Below are 20,410 nucleotides of genomic sequence, written 5' to 3' on the forward strand. Positions count from 1 at the left end.
TGCAACCAATTTCCTTTTCTAAATCCACTTATATAAATAAATGATCTCCGTTTAGGCTGGACCTGACTGATACACTTCATAATACTTTTCTTGGAAGGCAGCTACATGGGTGGCATCCATCCTTTCCAAGGGCAGAAAATGGGCTTTCACTTCCTTTTTCAGACCAAACTCTTTATTAAACATGGTGTTTAGTAAGTCCAATGCTCCAGTTTATGACCAGAAATTAAATTATAAACTCAGAGTGCCAAAGAGTGAAGAGACAGCACTTAGTTTAATCCCATCCCACCACTCCCCTCTCCAAATACCTACCTCTACTCTGCCCATAATTACGTGGGGTTTGTGGTAACTGGTTTATCTCACCAGCAAATCTGACAGACCCGGGCTTTCCTTTTTTTACCCCCAAGAATTTCCCACTGAAAATGCAGAAAAGGTTTTGGTGAGGTCTCCCAATCATCGAGTGATAACATCAAACTGCAGAGCTTCCCCACAATGTGAATCGAATCAGACAATAATCACCAAGCACCTACCATGGGCCAGGCCACGTGCCAGGTGCCCAGGGGACACCAAGCTTGGTTCCTGCTCTCTAAGAGCTGAGGGTCTAGTAGAGAGCTTGTGTCTAGAAGGAGGGTGGCAAGTGCCCTGGGAAGGGACACCACCGATGCTCGAAGGAGAGGGTCTGACCTCGGTCTTTGCCTCTGGAAGTCTCATTGGAGAATCTGGGGGACTTCTTCAGCAAAGTGGCAGCAAGTTGGGCCTTAAAGGATGGGAGATAAAGCTGTGAGAAGTATACAGAAAGGTTATCTGGGTCTGATCAGGAAGTGCAACCGTGGGGATTTGGGGGGCACAGAAAATGGTCCAATAGGATTAAGCAGGAATCTGAGTGACAGTGGGACACTGCGAGGCTGGATTCTTGGGCTGGTTCTCTTTCATGTATTCTGGCCAAATGCTCAGTCTAGTTCACTCTCTCTCTCTCCAGGTATCCCAGTCTGGCAGAGCTGTTCTCAAGGACGAGAAGACCCTGTTACTGCCTCTGTCACATCCCCACCCCTCTCTGCCCCCAGTCCATGATCACTCCCTGTCTCCAATTGCTCCCCCTCATCCCCACTTTGGGGGTTTTACTTTCCATCCCTTTGGTAGCCCTGCTGTCGGCTCATTTGGTGATGTATCATTCCAGCTTGGATCCAAGACAGTGTGGGATGAAAACCAAACGCAAATCCAAGTAGGAAGAAAGGCCAGAATAAACACAAACTTTAAGACCTCAAACAAACAGCTCCCAAGGCTGAGCCTGGGTCTGAGCCATCCCCCAGGGCTCTGCAACTCAGCCCGAAGCAGCCCCCTGGCTCCCTTGCAGGGAGCTGGAGGGAAGAACTCTAGGCGTTCCTTCTTCATCTTTTAAAAGATTGATGTGATCTCAAGGCTTCCAAAGGCAGCCTCCACTGGGTCAGCATTCCCTCTGCCAGTGTAGAGGCCTGTCCCCCTCCCCTCTCTGTCCCCTCGGCCAAGATCCCCCCGTCACCATAGCCCTCAGGGTCCCTGGCAGCTCTGTTCCTATACTCTTGGATCAGAGGCTCACTTTCTGAAGAATCTTCAGACCTGTACCTCCCACCTCCAATGGCACGTGTGTTTGGCTTATACCAGCTCAGCCACGCAGGAGAGCCCTTGAGCTGTCAGTGTGAACTCACTCCAGACTTTCTTTTTTTTTTTTCCCCATTTATTTTTATTAATTGGAGGCTAATTACTTTACAATATTGTAGTGGGTTTTGTCATACATTGACGTGAATCAGCCATGGATTTACATGTATTCCCCATCCCGATCCCCCACCTCCCTCTCTACCTGATCCCTCTGGGTCTTCCTGGTGCACCAGGCCCGAGCACTTGTCTCATGCATCCAACCTGGGCTGGTGATCTGTTTCACTATAGATAATATACATGTTTCGATGCTGTTCTCTCGAAACATCCCACCGTCACCTTCTCCCACAGAGTCCAAAGTCTGTTCTGTACATCTGTGTCTCTTTTTCTGTTTTGCATATAAGGTTATCATTACCATCTTTCTAAATCCCATATATATGTGTTAGTATGCTGCAATGTTCTTTATCTTTCTGGCTTACTTCACTCTGTATAATGGGCTCCAGTTTCATCCATCTCATTAGAACTGATTCAAATGAATTCTTCTTAATGGCTGAGTAATATTCCATGGTATATATGTACCACAGCTTCCTTATCCATTCATCCGCTGATGGTCATCTAGGTTGCTTCCATGTCCTAGCTATTATAAACAGTGCTGCGATGAACATTGGGGTGCACGTGTCTCTTTCAGATCTGGTTTCCTTGGTGTGTATGCCCAGAAGAGGGATTGCTGGGTCATATGGCAGTTCTATTTCCACACTGTTCTCCATAGTGGCTGTACTAGTTTGCATTCCCACCAACAGTGTAAGAGGGTTCCCTTTTCTCCACACCCTCTCCAGCATTTATTGCTTGTAGACTTTTGGATAGCAGCCATCCTGACTGGCGTATAATGGTACCTCATTGTGGTTTTGATTTGCATTTCTCTGATAATATCACTCCAGACTTTCTTCCTGGGGACAGAACTTTGGACCCATAGCCCAAGGGACTGTGTTTACAATAACTGCTTCCTCTCAGGCTTCAGGGAAACAGCAGCCTGGGCTTGAATCCCAGCGCTGTCCTCAAGACAGTCAGTAACCCTGGACAAGTCACTGTACCCCCTTGGGCCATCATATCTTCAGCCATTCAACAAATGCTCATGTTACAGCCACTGCTCTGCAGAGACAGGGTGGAGCATGCATGGGGGATCAGACGTCTTAGAAGTCAAGTCTTGTCCTGGGAGATGCTCAATAAGTGAGTTTTCAAAATCTGGGGCGGGGGAACCTTGGGAGAACAATTTAGTTGAAATATCTAATTGAAATATGAATGCTCTTTGACCCAGCAATTTTCTGATGATGTATATACCCTAAAGAAATTTACATTTACACAAGGAGAAAGAATGAACAGAAAAGAATTTAAATGCCGGCTCACAAGAGATTCAATTCGTGGTCTGGTTCAATTCCTGGGTGGGGAAGATCCCCTGGAGATGGGATAGGCTACCCACTCCAGTATTCTTGGGCTTCCCTTGTAGCTCAGCTGGTAAAGAATCTGCCTGCAATGCGGGAGACCTGGATTCAAGTCTTCGGTTGGGAAGATATCTGGAGAAGGGAAAGGCAACCCACTCTAGTATTCTGGCCTGGAGAATTCCACAGTCCATGGGGTCGCAAAGAGTCGGACATGACTGAATGACTTATACTTTCATAAGATTGAAAATTGTGGGATGTAGTCCTGAATGATTTTGTCATGGATTTCATTGAACTCTGGACCTGTATCCAAACTTATCATTATGAGGAACAAATACACCTCTACTTTTTTAAGCCACTGCAGTTGGTTTTTTTCATTTGTTTGTTACACATAACAAACATAACAGGGGCTGGGGAGCATCCCCTGGAGGAGGGAGAGGCTCCCCACCCCAGTATTCTTGGGCTTCCCTGGTGACTCAGATGGTAAAGAATCCGCCCGCAATGCGGGAGACCTGGGTTTGATACTTGGGTTGGGAAGATCCCTTGGAGGAGGGCACGGCAATCCGCTCCAATATTCTTGCCTGGAGAATCCCCATGGACAGAGGAGCCTGGCAGACACAGTCCATGGGGTTGCAAAAAATCAGACACGACTAAGCGACTAAGCACAGCACAGTGCATTTAAATAATTTAAAACTAATTACTTTTGGGAAGAAGGGCTTTGATTAATGCTTGATTAAAACTCAAGTTGAATAGATAAAACTCCCTTAAAGCATCTGTCTCATTTACCAGAATCATTTATTATAATCTCTTAAACATTTTAAACTCCTTCTATAGACTTAATCATAGTTGATTTTCTGTTTTAGCACTTCACATAATTGACCTGGCAAGTTTATCACCAATTAAGCCAAAATGTTCTCATACACTTAAACAGCTCTTCTAAACCTGATAAGTTAAATTGATAAATATAATGAAACTATTTTAATACTGTTAATGAGCTACACTGTAAACTTTCTTACACCTTTTAACATAAAATTATAAGCCTAAATCAATTTCACATTTTAAATTGGAATCATAAGTTTAAAAAAATGTAATTGCTTAATAAGAAACATAAGCAAGTTTGAGAATATTGATATTATGGGATTGATTTATTTCATCATCTCTGTATTGATTCTAAACATTATCAGATTTGGGAAGTCACTTATTCAACAAAGGAACCAATTTTTGACCTCAAGCGAGTCAAAGTTACTTCATCAAGGACTCATGACCACAATATGGTGGAATCTCAGATAAGCCAAGGGTGCTGAGGAGCCAAAATCAGAAGGAGAGCCAGCCCCCTGACCCTTTCTGTGGTTACCATGACAACAGGGGACACCTTCAGAGGGATTTGATTTTAGAAGCTTCATTCCAGTTACCTCTTAGTTATTATTCTTTATTATTAATTATTAGAGTAGAAAAAAGTTGTCAACTCCACCTCCACCCGAGTTAGCTGACTTCCCCTATTACATTATTGGCTTCTAGGTTTTCTTGGCTCTCTGCAGACACTGCTAACATACTTCCAGATTGCTCTAAGGACATTTTAATGGTCTTGAATTGAATCCTGAACTTTTGGTTCTGCACCATGATTCTAAAGTCATAAGAATAACATGAACCATTCCTCTTCCTTGTGACTTTTCAGGAATTCCCCACATGAGATTATAGCACCTTACTTTTCATCAGAACTACCGGTTAACCCACAGGGTGTCTGACGGGGAGCACTGTTATCCCTGCAGACTGTGCATCCTGGGTGTTATCTGAGTCACCTGAAGGGGGCGCTGATCCGGTCCAACCTCAGATGCATCAGTGCTTCAGTCCACTCCAGCCCAGGGGGTCTGATCTCCTTACCATCCCCACCTCCTGTTCTCTTCATTCATTTATCTCTAAAAGTTAGAGAAGTTCCTCCTTTTTTGAACGTCTGGCCTTTTGTGTGTGTGTGTGTCTGTGTGTGTGTGTCTGAAAGTGAGGCCACCACAGCAGAGCTGGGGCCACATTTGTTTTAGACTTATCATTATTTATAGATCCGTGTGGTTTGAAACATTGCAATTGTTCCCATTTCATGAAATTCATACTTTGGCCACCTGATGGGAAGAGCTGACTCATTGGGAAAGACCCTGATGCTGGGAAAGATTGGAGGCAGGAGAAGGCGACAACAGAGGATGAGATGGTTGGATGGTATCACCGACTCAATGGACATGAGTTTGAGCAAACTCCAGGAGACAGTGAAGGACAGAGAAAACTGGTGTGCTGGAATCCATGGGGTTGCAAAGAGTTGGACACGACTTAGCGACTGAACAGCAACAACATGAAATTCTAAGGTGAGCACTCTCTTGATATCTGGCAAAATAACAGTTATATTCCTCATGTCCCTCAAGCAAAATATTCATTGATAACTGTTTTCTTTAGGGTTATAGATACTCTTAAAAATGTTTACCAAAAATTGTTTTATTTTATTATGCTAGTTCAAATACTCTTTAAAACACCAACAGTTAGAGAAATTCACTGGTGGATCATCTTTATAAGGTGAGTACTCACTTGTAATTTGTACATTTGACTTAAAATGGAGTACAACTTTGCTTGGTTTGGACATGTAGAGTAACTCGTTTTCCCCCCAATTTCACTAACCAGAGAAGTCTTTCTTCCTTCATAGGGATGAGCAAGCGACATGAAAATAGGGACTTTCCCTCAGCACTTCTGAGATGTGCTTAGTCACTCCGTTGTGTCCGACTTTTTGTGACCCCATGGACAGCAGCCCACCAGGCTCCTCTGTCTGTGGGGCTTCTCCAGGCAAGAACACTGGACTGGGTTGCCATGTGCTCCTCCAGGGGATCTTCCCAACCCAGGGATCGAACCCAGGTCTCCCGCAACACAGGCGGTTTCTTTACTGTCTGAGCCACCAGTGAAGTTCACTTCTGAGACAGAAGTTTTCATTTTGTGGGCAGAGGGAGGAATGTTTAGGAAGAAGGGAATTTGAGTTTCCTTCTCAATACATTTATATTAACTTTCTTGGCCTAAATTTATGCTATATTTAAAAGCTGCGTCAGACAAGTACCAACCAATTTTAATGTTTACTTTTCAGAAGAGAACCTTTATGCCTTGCACCTTCCTAATTCTAATTTTGTCCATTTCTTCAGCCTTCCTTTCTCTCCCCACACGTTTGTTTTGTATCCAAATTTATTTCTGAAGTCTGAAGTTACTTGTTTGAGAAGAAAAGACTTCTAATGCTTGCGTAGCCCCATCTCAGTTCCCTCTCCTTCCGGACACAGGAGGGTGACCTTTCCTGGCTTTCTGACGGGGCCACATGACTTAGTTCCGGCCAGTGGGCTGTGGGGGTGAGGAAATCACTCCTGGGCCAAGGTATGTAATCTCTAGGGTGAGCGCTTCCAATTTTCTCTTCCTCCACTGTAATTTTTAATTAAAAATGTTAAAAATGCATGTAAGGAGTAATTACCCAACTGCATATCGAATTGATAACATTAACTACAAGAGAGGGGCAAAAAAGCATTTTAGGTTCCCAATGGTGACATCTGCTGGGAAGCTCTCTGATGCGGTGTAGCTGACACGCTGGGCCATCTTCACCTGGCCTGCAGCTGACACCTGAGCCCCAGCCAGGCCTCTCATCCGAGAGAAAGGGGTCCCTCACCCACCCTTCTAATCTTTGCCCACCTGGAACCCAAAGTAGGGCTGCCTGAAGACAACAGTGATGTCAACCATCACCTTCACATCAAGATGCTATCACTTTTAAATGCTGTGTACCAGAGACTATGCCAGACCCCACAAGGAAACATATGACTCACCCCATTTTACACATCAGATACGAGCCTTGATTAAGCAATTAGCCTAAGACTACCAAGGACTTTTCCCTTTAGATGTCTGGCAGAGCAGGGAATTAATAAACCCAGGCTGAGTAACTCTCTTGTGCTCAACCATTGAACCCGTTGCCACCACTGACTCTTGGATGTGACCTTGATGGTGATATTGACATATGAGGCTGCAGCATCTCCTCCTCTCTTCCCAACTGGCTAAGAAGGGTCTCCCCCCACCTGTCATTGTTAGGCCTTTATTACCAGGATCAGAATAATATATGGGGAAGAGGGAGCAGAGAGGACAGAAGAAACAAGAAAGGCCAGTTGGATTTATAATGGTGAAAAGTGAGAGGAAAAAAATAGTCACAGCCAATAGAAAAAAGCAAGGAATGCAAGTCTCCATAGGGTGAGCCTGTGACAAAATGTTGAGATGATTGACAAATGTGTTAATTGCTCAGTCGTGTCCGACTCTTTCGACCCCATAAACTGTAGCCTCCCAGGCTCCTCTGCCCATGGGATTCTCCAGGCAAGAGTACTGGAGTGGGTTGCCATTCCCTTCTCCAGGGGAATCTCCTCAACCAGGGATCGAACCTGGGTCTCTCACATTGCAAGCAGATTCTTTAACAAGTGGGGACAATATATAACTTGGGAGCAGCTATCTACACCACATTTAGATTTGCTTCTTTTTTCTGACACTGATTGTCATTGTGGTATCTTACTATGTGTCTTCATTGTCTCTTCCCTGAAAAAAGTTTTCCAAGGATGCTTTTCCCTACTATTAAATAGATATCTGTTGAACGAATTTATGGTTACCAGGATAGCGGGGGAGGATGTGGGGAAAAGATAGGGAGTTTGGGATCGACATGTACACACTGCTATATTTAAAACAGATAACCAGCTGGGTCCTACATATAGCACAGGAAAGGTTGCTCAAAGTTATGTGGCAGCTGGATGCTGTAGGGAGTTTGGGAGAGAATGGATACATATGTGTCTATGGCTAAGTCCCTTTGCTGTGAACTTGAAACTATCACAACATTGTTAAGTGGCTACATGTCAACATAAAATTAAAAGTTAAACAAACAAAGAAAAAAAGACCTCTGTTTATAGATCTTACTATTAAAGAGATTCCGAAGTCCCATCCAGAGGCTCCCAGAACTCATCAGATATAGTCAAATCAACCTCCATCCTCAAAACAGGCTCCTGAGACAGCAGACAGTGTTCTTTCACGTTTTAAGATGATTTAATGCATTAAGGACAAGACTCTTGAAGGATGTCATTTTACGATTTTAATTTTCATGGTCAAATGTGCATGGCACATAGTATTAATCAGAGCAATAATAACATTCATAATAATATCAAGTTCAGTTTAGTTCAGTGGTTCAGTCGTGTCCTACTCTTTGCAACCCCATGGACTGCAGCATGCCAGGCTTCCCTGTCCATCACCAACTCCCGGAGTTTACTCAAACTCACGTCCTTTGAGTCAGTGATGCCATCCAACCATCTCATCTTCTGTCGTCCCTTTCCCTTCCCGCCTTCAATCTTTCCCAGTATCAGGGTCTTTTCAAATGAGTCAGCTCTTTGCATCAGATGGCCAAGGTATTGGAGTTTCAGCTTCAACATCAGTTCTTCCAATGAACACTCAGGACTGATCTCCTTTAGGATGGACTGGTTGGATCTCCTTGAAGTCCAAGGACCTCTCAAGAGTCTTCTCCAACACCACAGTTCAAAAGCATCAATTCTTCTGCACTCAGCTATCTTTATAGTCCAACTCTCACATCCATACATGACTACTGGGAAAACCATAGCCTTGACTAGACAACCTTTGTTGGCAAAGTAATGTCTCTGCTTTTTAATATACTGTTTAGGTTAGTCATAACTAAATAATACCAAGAAAGAAAGTGAAGTCCCTCAGTTGTGCCCGACTCTTTACGACCCCAAGAACAGTAGCCTGCACCAAGCTCCTCTGTCCATGGGATTTTCTAGTCAAGAGTACTGAAGTGGGCTGCCATTTCCTTCTCCAGGGAGTCTTCCTAACTCAGGGATCTAACCCAGGTCTCCCGCATTGTAGACAGATGCTTTACCGTCTGAGCCACCAGGGAAGTAATATCAAGAGCCCTCAGTCAAAGCTAGCACCGGGTGTCACGTACCCTATGCCAGGAACTATAATGTGAATCATCACACTCGATCAAAATAGTCCTAGGTAAGCACTACACTTCTCCTCATTTCACAGATGAAGAAAATGAGGCTGAGAAAGATCCAGTTCCCCATGGCCACCCAGCTGGGGAGAAGTCAAAGGGGAACTCGAATCCAGGCCTGTCTATGCTGGGCTATCCAGATTAAGAATTATGAATAATCCTATCCCCCAAAGAGAAAGCTAGCTGGAGCAGTTCCCAGAGCTGCACCTTGGCAACTCAATTCAGCATCCATGACAGATCAGGGCTGTGTTTCTGGATGGCGTGATTAGAAGACAACCAGATCAACTCTTTGCTCAGGAACTCTAACTCATGTGACTGGACTTCCCCCTTCTTCTTAAGGGACTTTGCACTTGAACAACTGTACCCAGACCCCCACCACCACTGGTGTGGATTCCTTCTCCACCCCACATCCAGGAGGCAAGTTTCCCCTGTACCCTCACCTCTTCAGCAGGGTGCACTGAAACCAGCAAAGAACCCCCTGGCTTCAAACAGCTTCAAAACAGAAGAAACACAAGCTCATAAATACAACTTCAGTTTCTTTGCATTGTGATACCAAAGTGTTTATTGTTCTCCTATTGGAACTCAAGTGTATCTTTGTCCTTTTAAAAACAACTGGAAGTACCGTGATTAGGTCTAATAAAGCCACAATGTAGTTAAAGCAATGCTCGTTTACAGTGAAGAGTTCAGGACAAACACCTATCACAGTACTAATAATTGTTTGAAAAAGAATAGAAACAAAATATAGGAAGGGATGTATTTAGTAAAATGTGTAGACTTGGGGAAAAGAATGTCTAGAGAAAAAAAAGATTTAGATGGAAGATTTTGGACATTCTAAAAAAGACATCTGGCTACTTCAAAGGATTTCAAAGGTCAAAAGCACAGGTTCTTATAATACCTAATTCTCTCTCTCTCTCTCAGCAGTGAAAGCATGGAGCCCTAACCACTGGACTGCCAGGGAATTCCCTCTATATTTTAAAGGGTAAAAAAAGTCTTCCTTTTCTCTGATACAGATTTGTCTCCAGCCCTGACTTTTATCAGTGACACTAGTGATGATCCTATCAATGCACTGTGTGACTCACATACAAAGTGACATGAGGCAGGAGAGGTCTGAGTGCAGTTGCTTGATGAGCAATTATCTGAGCTACTCCTGTGTCAATGTGAGCCGCACCCCTGGAAGGGAGACAGAAGTGACGGGTGAAGGGCTGGAGCTGGCAGGGACCCCCCACCAGCACCTTGTGGCCCCATGGGTTCCAAACAGTGTGACTGCCATCTGGAGAAAAAGAATAAGTGCGTTTCACGGAGGAGAGTGGAAAAGACGAGGGACACTGTTAGTGTCTGGAAAACAGTGCTCTCTAAGAAAAAGAGAGCAAGTCCTGAGTTGTGTGTCTGCCAATTGCCAAGGTGTACTCCCACCATCGGCAATTTCAAGCTACAAATGGTTTAATAATTGGCATGAAAAATTCATGAATATTTAACCATCAGCTTCCACGAGCTGGTGCGAGTCAGCTCCAACACACACTGGGCTGGACAATGCGGCTAACCATTTATATGCCCAGATGGTGGCCAGTTCAACTCACCTGCACAAGCAGACACTGTTCTGTTCTGTGCTTGTGAGGTTTTAAATATTATGAAGGTTACTTATTGAAAACTAGCAGAGTATCCATGAAGCTCAGAAAGATTTCCTCTTAAAAATAATCCTTGCTTAAAAACCACCAGAAAGCATGGGGTGGAAAGCCATTTGATCAATCTAAATTTAAATTCAGAAATCATCACACAGCTGAATTCTTGGGACTACATTAAATTTTCTGATAACTCTTTCCACTATGAATTTTTAAAGAGCAAAGGAAAAAAAAATCCCCCATGATTTTTCTGGAACAATTTAGAAATACTTAAAAACCAGGGCATATTCTTAATAAACATTTAATGCATTTCCAAAGTGGATAAGGACTAGAAGAGAACATACCTGTTCATCCCTTATTCTGTATGTTCAGCTAATCACACTATCGGAACCAGGCCTTCTCAGACTCAAAGTGCTGGAGAAAGTGGAAAGGCTTCTTGACTCACATAGTGGCCACCCCCGCAGGGTGGAGTGCCAGGGAGATGGAATGCCCAGGGAAAGAGGAAGCGGAGAGGGGAGCAGGGCAGCTTCCAGCGTCTGCCTGCCTGCGTCCTGCCTACACAGTCACCATGATCTGATCCAGAGCTTTCCGGGCGAGGTTGGGCACCGTGGCGTCTTCGCTGGGGTACCCCACAGGGAGCAGCATCAGGAGTTTTTCATTGGTGGGGCGGTTCAGAAGCACTCTCAGACGGGGGCCACAGTTGAGAGGCGTGGTGGTGACAGTCACCAGTCCGGCATTCTACAACAGGAGAGAAAAAGAAAAAGCATGTTAAAGTCGGCAGGCAAAACCCCAGCTCTGCTGGTAGCATGGGCACGTTCTAGTCCCTGTAAGACTGTTTGTCCCATAGTTGGGCAGAAAAGAGGCTACCAAGTTGGGCAATGGTGTCTTGAATCTTTCCTACCCTCCTCGACCTCCCCAGACCCCATCTCTGAACCACACAGTGTGAAGCATCTCAGAGAAGAAAGTACCAGTCTTATTCTTCACTGGTGCCTAAAAAATGGGAATGGTTATTTCATGGAAAGATATTTGAGGTATATAATCATACCCAGACACCATAGTATATGTCAGCATACCTAGACAGCATATTAAAAGGCAGAGACATTACTTTGCCAACAAAGGTCTGTCTTGTCAAAGCTCTGTTTTTTCCAGTAGTCATATATGGATATGAGAGTTGGACTGTAAAGAAAGCTGAGAGCCAAAGAATTGATGCTTTTGAACTGTGGTGTTGGAGAAGACTGTTGAGAGTCCCTTGATCTGCAAGGAGATCCAGCATGTCAATCCTAAAGGAAATCAGTCCTGAATATTCATTGGAAGGACTGATGCTGAAGTTGAAACCCCAATACTTTGGCCATCTGATGTGAAGAATCGACTCATTGGAAAAGACCTTAAGCTGGGAAAGATTGAAGGCAGGAGGCGAAGGGGATGACAGAGGATGAGATGGTTGGATGGCATCACTGACTCGCAATAGACATGAGTTTGAGTAAACTCCAGGATTTGGTGATGGACAGGGAAAGCTGGCGTGCTGCAGTCCGTTGGGTCGCAGACACGACTGAGAGAGTGAACTGACTCACACCAAAGAAATGGAATAACAAAAAGCAGTTCCTGTGATTGTACAATCAACCAGTGGAAGCAAAGCATCACCCCAGCTGAGAATACTTGACATCCAGCGATAGAGGATGCAGTGGCCAAGAGGTACGTTAAGAGGTAGAGGACATATTCCACCAGCCTCTGCCCAGTCCCCTTGAATAATAAACATTCGATAAAAATCACGTGTAGCTTCAAGCCACTTTTCCAGTTAGCTCTCTCTATCCTCCCCCTGATTTTCCCGTTAGATGGTCAACGGGAAGCCTGGGCCAGAAGGACGTTCTGGAATTGTCAAGCATATCTACAGTCCTTGAGCAATCTGTCCAGACAGGGGCTCCCGGAGGATTCTTTCCTCTCTCACAAAACGACTGACCACAAAACCCACACTCAACACACTTTACAGAACGCAAGAGGGCAGCAAACTCCACGCTAAAGTGGAGAGGTTTAACGCTTAGCCAAACGCGCAGAAGCCGATGCTTGAAGCCAGAGGCAAAAGGCGAAACTGCTTCTTCCCGGACCCTATGTAGGATAGCGGCGGTGCCCGGCGGTCTGACCTTCGTGACGTTTGTACAGCACCTCCTTTATTTATCTGTTTCAGAATCAGGAAGGAGATGTGACGCCAGCTCCTTTGTAACCATTTTTCAAGTCATCTAAAGTGTTTTTTTTTATGTTTTATATTTTATTTTATGTTTTTTTTCCCCTCTTTTATGCCACAGTGACTATTTTGCAGGCTTTCAGCAAGCACGTTTTCCTTTTAGATAATGAAGAAGCACATAGGTTTTTGCCATCGACTGTCCCTTGATCCCTTGAAAGCTGGCTCATTTGCTCTTATAATACTGTTTGCTTTCTTTATTTCACTTGTTTACCATCGCTCTCCACCCCTTCCCAGGACCGCAGTCCCCACTAGAGTATACTGTTCACACAGGAGGCAACCATTCCTGGTGCCTTCTGGAATCTACCACGTAGAAGGAGCTCAGAAAATATCTGGTGTATGAATGACTTGAATCTTGTGAAAGGCAGACCTCAATTCCTGCTCTATTCCATGCTTAGTGTTACTATAGCTACTATATAGATGGAATTTTTTTTTTTAAGTACATGGACATGTTTCTTTCTTTTTTTTTTTTTGTCATGGACATGTTTCTAATGCAATATATAAACAACTTCTGGGGATAGGAGCTCCGTAGTAGAGTCCCCCTTATGGCTTTTTAATCATCCCACTGACTCAGACAACAGCGAACACAGCTGAGAAGCCAGGCCCTGCAACTTTCAAGTTCCGAAGCTCCTCATGTGTGTTTACCAAAACCCTTAAAGTTTCATGTCCTTACAAAAGAAGGCAAACACAATGACCATTCTTTTGATCCTTAACTGATGTTACAAGTAAACTTCCAGGAAGGATTCCGGATTGTTTGAACCATCTTCCTCACCAGTCCAGCTGTCCAGAGGTAGTTTATACATCAGAGTAACTTGCCTTAGGAATTCAACTTTAGATGAAACTGTACTAGTCCCTGAACAAACTCAGCTGAAATATGCACATAAAACCACAGTCGGCCCCACATATCATTTCTCTCTCTTGGACTGAGAGGGAGGGCGGCATACCTGTAGGGCAGCTAGGAGGATGCCACAAGCGATGGAAACGCTGATCTCATTGTAGTAGTGAATCTTTTTCTTGCCATTTGCAGCAAATCCATGGACTTGCTTGAAAATGAGAATCAGAACAGGGGCAGTGTCCAAGTATTCTTTAATCCAGTTGGTCCTAAAGGAGAGAAAAAGATTCAGAAAATTATTTTCTGTTAATGGTTCTTTTGTTCCCCTCTTACCACCTTACTGACATGAAAAATAAAAACACTTACTTGTCTTTTATGTTTAAATTGAAAAAGACCAGGATTATTCTTTTGTCATATTTACCTTTTTCTAGCCAAAGTCAATAAACAGATATTCAGAAAAAGTCATATGGCAAGACTGAAAAGACACAAAGATGGATCCTATAACCCAGAGGGTAATAAGTCACATTTAGTAAAATAAAAACTTGGTAAGTTTTATGAAAGAAAAATAAGTCAAATGCCTTAGGAGCTCAAAAAAGAAATGCTAATTTTAAAAAAGAAGATTGTCAGAATGTATCCAAAGTTTCTCTTGAGGAGGGATGCTGAAGGCCAAGTGGAAAAAGGGCATTGGGAAGGGCACCCTCGTGAAGAGATGAGCAAAGGGCAGAGTCGGAAGGAAAATCCTTGGTCAGCCAGGGATTTCAGAAGTCTGATAGGCTGGAGGATGGTGTGAGTGGTGGAGCATGTGTTGGAGGGCTGGCAGTTTTCATACAGATTTTGCACAGGGTTTTGTTTAGCAGGGCATGAAAAGTTACCACGTTTCAGAGCAGAAGCATCACATGATCAGATCTGTTTCAGAAAGAGCCAGGTTGGTGTGGACCAGCTCCGGGAAGACCAGAGAGGAGACGATGGCCATGGCCCAGGAGAATCTGGGGAGCTGTGAAGGCTGGAGCTGACAGATAGGATACAAGGATGCAAAGGGAGACGGAAAATGTGACAGTGAGGTTGAAGCAAGTCTCCAGATGGTGATGCTCTTAGCCCAGTTATGGAGAGAAGGAAGGAAACCTTTGTGGGAGAGGGACATAACTCATGGGAGGTATAAATGCTGAGTTTTCCTTTTTGTTTTCCAGCTAAGAGCATGTCTTTCATTACCCTGCCCATATATTTTGGCAAATGCTTCATTCTAGCACAGGTATTCAAAGGAAAGACCCTCATTCAACGCTATATATTAGAATTTTCCCTTAGGGTATATAATGTCATCAGTAAACAAGAGACAGTAACCATTGATTTCATTTTTAACCTAGGAAGTATAATACTTCCTTGTTTAAAATACACTAAACTCATATGTATATCATGTATATTTTTCTATGGTTTCTTTTACCCTACTTAACTACTGTAGGTTACTTGTTCAAAGCTACTTCACCGTACTTCAACCAGCTTACTCACGTTTGACTAGGATCAATGCTTTTCCTCTTTAGAAGGAGGGAGAAAGTTACTAGTTTACCAGAACACTCTGGAGTCAACTAGCTTTGCCATGTTAGGTAAGTCCCTCCCTTTCTCACGGCTCATCTTCCTCATGTGTAAAATGTACTCACCTCAAAAGGTTTTGTGATGGTAAAATTGGTGCAAATAAATCAAGTGGTTAGAATAGTACCCAGGACATGGTGCCATGCTTGCGATGGCTAGTGTTATTATCACAACTATATTTTATTTTACAGTGAATAATTCAAAACAATTTTAAAATATAAGGTGAAGAATAAGCAATTTACTAGTTTTGGAGGCAGGGTAGTAATTTTTTACAATTTTCGTACTTATCTGCCAGGGCATACATTGATGGCTAGTATTTTTTTGGTTTGTTCAACTTTACAGGAATGTATTATGATATTGTATTAGAACTAATACATATTGCCACATGCCGACGCCTGTAAAGAAAACACCTTCTGCCTGGGGCGGAAGGGCCTCGTGCCAGCAGCAGGAGAACAAAGCTTGACAGGTAAGTTGGACCAGATTGTATATTATAGGCTTTAATGACAACCCTGAGTTTGAGAACTGACCTAAGTTGGATATCAGGAGGTGAGTGAGGTGAGTGTTCATTTGCAATTTAGCAAACATTTATTCAGTTACCTACTATATATTAGCACTGTGCTAAGTGATACAAGGCTGGGCCCTAGAGTTTTTATGAACATATCTGTGTGTACATATTGTCTGCAGAGAAAGTCCGTAATGCTCATTGGACTCTCATGAGTATCTTGGTGTACAACAGAGGTTTCTGAAATACGGAAATGAAAATGAGAAGAAAAGCAAGCCAGCAATTAAAGTACTGTGTGCTGGGCTTAGTCACTCAGTCGTGTCTGACTCTGTGACCCCATGGACTGGAGTCCACCAGGTTCCTCTGCCCATGAGGATTCTCCAGGCAAAAATGCTGGAGTGGGTTACCATGCCCTCCTCCAGGGGATCTTCCCAACCCAGGGATCAAGCCCAGGTCTCCCTGCATTGCACATGGGTTCTTAACCAGCTGAACCACCAAGGAAGCCCAAGAATACTGGAATGGGTAGTCTATCCCTTCTCCAGGGGATCTTCCCAACCCAGGAATCGAACCAGGGTTTCCTGCATTGCAGGCAGATTCTTTACCAGCTGAGCTACCAGGGAAGCCCAAAATCCTGTGTGGTAATGGCTATTTCAGATGCATGGAAGGTGTGTATAAAGTGCTTTGCACATAGAGACAAGAGCGCAGCCGATTCTGCCTTCACTGGGGAGAGACGGGGCTGGCAGTGTGTTGTAGGTACTGCACACACACAAGAGCAAAACGTCTCTCTAAGAGGGACGGGCTCGACTGGACTTTACCTGTCTTTGTTTTTTCATGAATGTGCCGTAAGATTTATGTATTTATTATTAATACCCTGCACTTATTCCAGAACACAACTATAAGTTACACTGCCAATAGACATCCATTTTGATAGGGTTTAAATAGTATCTCAGGGAAAAAAAAATGTCCTCTGGGGCCAAAGAAATGAAAGGAGCAGGTCTGAGGCCAGCCTTCTCATCACCCAGCCTTGTCTACCAGAGGAGAACCCCGCTTCACTCCACAAGATGGTGAGCCCATTGCCTTTCCTCAGGCCTCTGTCACAGTGGGTGTTGGATGGCTGGTGCTGGAAGTGGCCACTAAAGGCCCACCGCTGACAGCCTGCAGCATGAGAACTCCTACCTTCTACACGCCAAGGGCTAGAGTTGGTGCTCCACCCCTCCTCATGCTCAACCTGAGAAGACTTCAGAGGGGAAACGAAACGCCTGTGAGGAGTGCAGTGTTTGTAAAGAGGACCCTGCGACCAGTGTTCTCAATGACGAGGCTGACGGGGGCTTCCTCTGTGGTCATCTGGTAAAGAACCTGTCTACAATGCGGGAGACCTGAGTTCAGTCCCTGGGTTGGGAGGATCCCCTGGAGAAGGGAAAGGCTACATAAGCCAGTGTTGTGGCCTGGAGAATTCCATGGACTGTATAGTCCATGGCGTCGAAAAGAGTCTGACACAACTGAGAGACTTTCACTTTCTCTGCAACAAGCGAAGCCGTGTGCCTCATCTTGAGAAAGCTCATGTGCTGCGACAAAGACCCAGTGCAGCTGAAAAGATAAACAACAAACTAAAGAAACATTTTAATTAAAAAATAAAATAACAAGGCCTAGTCTGAAAAAAATGGAGTGTTTTTAACTATGAAAATGACTGAGAAATTACTGAATTCATCCTAGATATAATGTAGGGTGACTGGTCCTCAACAGGGAAAATGGGCTCAACAGGGCATAGTTAGATGCAGATTCTAGAAAAAAAATGAAACTTCACATGTGTCTGCTCTAATACATTGAAGCTTCATGGTAAAGCCAGTTACACTGAATTCCAATCCACTTTCCCTGGAGTTAAGAAAGCCTGCAAAGTTACTAATGCCTAATGGATACTACACCTGCACTAAATTTGTACTTTTATTGAGCATGTACTAAAACTAAAGTCTGCTCAGCGAGATCATGTGGAAGATGTGATCATTATAGCAAGATGCCATTTATTCATTCAAGATCCTGAGAATTTCACAGTCTTATGTTCCAGGTAGTAGAAAAGTACATCCTCAAAGTTTTGTTTGCTAATAATTATTTGGGTCAGAGCCTACTTATTTACTAGACTTACTATGTGTCATCACTGTTCTGCATGCTTACAAACACATCCAGATTTCATAATGAAATAGACACTAGAGTTATTCCCATTTTGCAGATGAAGAAACTGAGCCACAAAGAGTTTAATAAATAGTAGATCTTATATTTGAACCCAAGCACTCCAGCTTCTAAGGCCCTACTCTTAGCCTCTATCTTATTTAATCCTGATACCAAGTTTTTAACATTATTTCAGGTGAAAAAAATAGAAGCTTAATATGATGGTTAAGTTAATGTGCCAACTTGACTGGGGCACAAGGAATGCAGATAGTTGGTTAAGCATTATTCTGGGTGTGTCGAAAGGATGTTTCTGGATGAGATTAACATGTGAATTGGCAGACTGAGTAAAGCAGATTAACCTTCCCAATGTTGGTGGCCTGATCTAATCTGTTGAAGCCCTGAGTAGAGAAAACACAGGTGGAGTAAGGGATAATTTTCTGCCTGACTGTCTTTGAGTTGGGACATCAGTCTTCTGCTGCCCTTAACTCAGACTTGGACTGGAACATACACCATCAGTTCCCCTGATTCCCAGGCCTTTGGACTCAGACTGGAACAGCAGCATGAGCTCTGCTGGGCCTCCCGCTTGCTGAGTGCAGGTCTTGGGATTTCTCAGCCTTTGTAATCATTTGAGCCAGTTATAATAAGTTGGCTTAAATAATTATGAGCCAATTATAAATAATAAATAGTCTATTATAATAAATAAAATGTGCTTAGTCTCTCAGTTGTGTCCAACTCTTTGTGACCTCATGGGCTATAGTCTGCCAGGCTCCTCTATCCATGGGGATTCTCTAGGCAAGATACTGGAGTGGGTTCCCATGCCCTCCTCCACGGGATCTTCCCAACCCAGGGATCGAACGTAGGTTTCCTGCATTGCAGATGGATTCTTTACCAGCTGAACCACCAGAGAAACCCAAGGATATTGGAGTGGGTAGCCTATCCCTTCTCCAGGGGAACTTCCGGACCCAGAAATCGAACCAGGGTCTCCTGCATTGCAGATGGATTCTTTACCAGCTGAGCTACCAGGGAAGCTCTATAATAAATACTTTATCTGTTATATGCAATAATATGATAAATCTCTTTCTCTGTGTGCTTCTGTTTCTCTCTGTCTTTGTCTCTCTCTCTGCATTGATTCTGTTTCTCTGCAGAATCCAGACCCATGCACTTGGAGACAGCAAGCAGACACCCAGGGTCTTGCACTTGGAAAAACCAGAGCTGAGACATGAACTGAGATGCGATCCCAGCCAGCATCTCTAATACCTGCCCAATATGTGTGCTCAAGGCAACACAGAGATGAGGCCTGACTGCACTTCCGTTATTCCTCCCACAGGTAAAATGAAACTTTTTAACCCCTAAAACAAACCAGGAAACTGAATCTTAGTTATCTCATTTTAAGAAGCCAAACCAAACATGCCTGATTCTCCGCACTTTTGTACCTGAATTTCTTCAGATCCGTGACCCACCGAGGTCCCATCCTCTTCAGGTAGTTTATTTCCTCTTCCTCCTCAATGATCTCCCGAATCTTATGCTTCACGTCTGGGTCCTTCACAACCACAAATGTCCAGGGCTCTGTGTGGGCCCCACTTGGGGCTGTTCCTATCACACATTCAATTAACATCACAAATTAAAACTGCAGGAAAATGTGACTGTTAGCTAAGAATTCTTATAACTCATATTTGCTCAAGATAATGTTAGATCATCTAGTGCACAAAGTGTCCAGTGGTAGCCTCTGGGGTCTTGCTGACATCCTGTTTTGTTCCCCCTCGCTGTCAGGGTCTTTGAACCAACTAAGGCTGAGATCAAGGCCAGTAGTTCCTGGGCTATGGGAGTTTATCACTGCTTCTCTTATTATGTGGGAGAAGACGTCCTTTGAAAACTATACCGTGACCAGTAAGGAAACTTAGAGGGCAAGCTCTATCAGGCAAAATCCTCCAAAATCCTATTTGTTTTAGTATTCTTGAAAAAAAGTGTTAAGTCGTGAAAGTTATTGGAATTCAAAAAATTTAAATGGTAAAAAGCATTTAAAATTTTTACATGGTTAAAAGCACTCTCCAGGGCTTCTCTGGTGGCTCATTGGATAAGAATCCTCCTGCCGTTGCAGAGGACATGGGTTTGATCCCTGGTCCGGGAAGATCCCACATATGAAGAAGCCACTAAACCCATGTGCCACAGCTATTGAGCCTGCACTGGAGAGCCCAGGGACTGCAACTAGTGAACACATGTATCACAAGATCTGAAGCCCCTGCACCTGGAGCCTGTGCTCCACAACAAGAGAAGCCGCCTCAACAAGAAGCCTGCACATCTCAGCTAGAGAAAAGCATACACAGCAACAAAGACCCAGCACAGCCACTAAATAAATTAATAGATTTTAAAAGAGC

At 43.8% G+C, this 20,410-nt stretch overlaps 1 protein-coding gene across 2 annotated transcripts in view; it reads right to left on the reverse strand.

Moving 5' to 3' along the window:
• Nucleotides 1–532: 532 nt before the first annotated feature.
• The window catches only part of IYD (iodotyrosine deiodinase), a 38,083-nt gene continuing 18,205 nt past the window's right edge, over nt 533–20,410 (reverse strand). Inside the window, exons 3-6 of one of the 2 annotated variants that reach the window (XR_010662465.1) lie at nt 19,469–19,628; nt 13,899–14,055; nt 11,063–11,456; nt 533–754 (exon numbers count right to left, since the gene is read on the reverse strand). Coding sequence is in view for 1 of the 2 variants with exons in the window: in XM_065931126.1 (XP_065787198.1) it covers nt 11,274–11,456; nt 13,899–14,055; nt 19,469–19,628 (500 nt within the window). In the remaining variant the exon portion in view is untranslated. Of the gene's footprint in view, nt 755–8,178; nt 11,457–13,898; nt 14,056–19,468; nt 19,629–20,410 lie in introns of those variants that run through there. The other variant, XM_065931126.1, reaches the window with a different exon arrangement.

This window comes from Muntiacus reevesi, chromosome 3 (assembly GCF_963930625.1).
Source record: "Muntiacus reevesi chromosome 3, mMunRee1.1, whole genome shotgun sequence".
Lineage (NCBI taxonomy): Eukaryota > Metazoa > Chordata > Mammalia > Artiodactyla > Cervidae > Muntiacus > Muntiacus reevesi.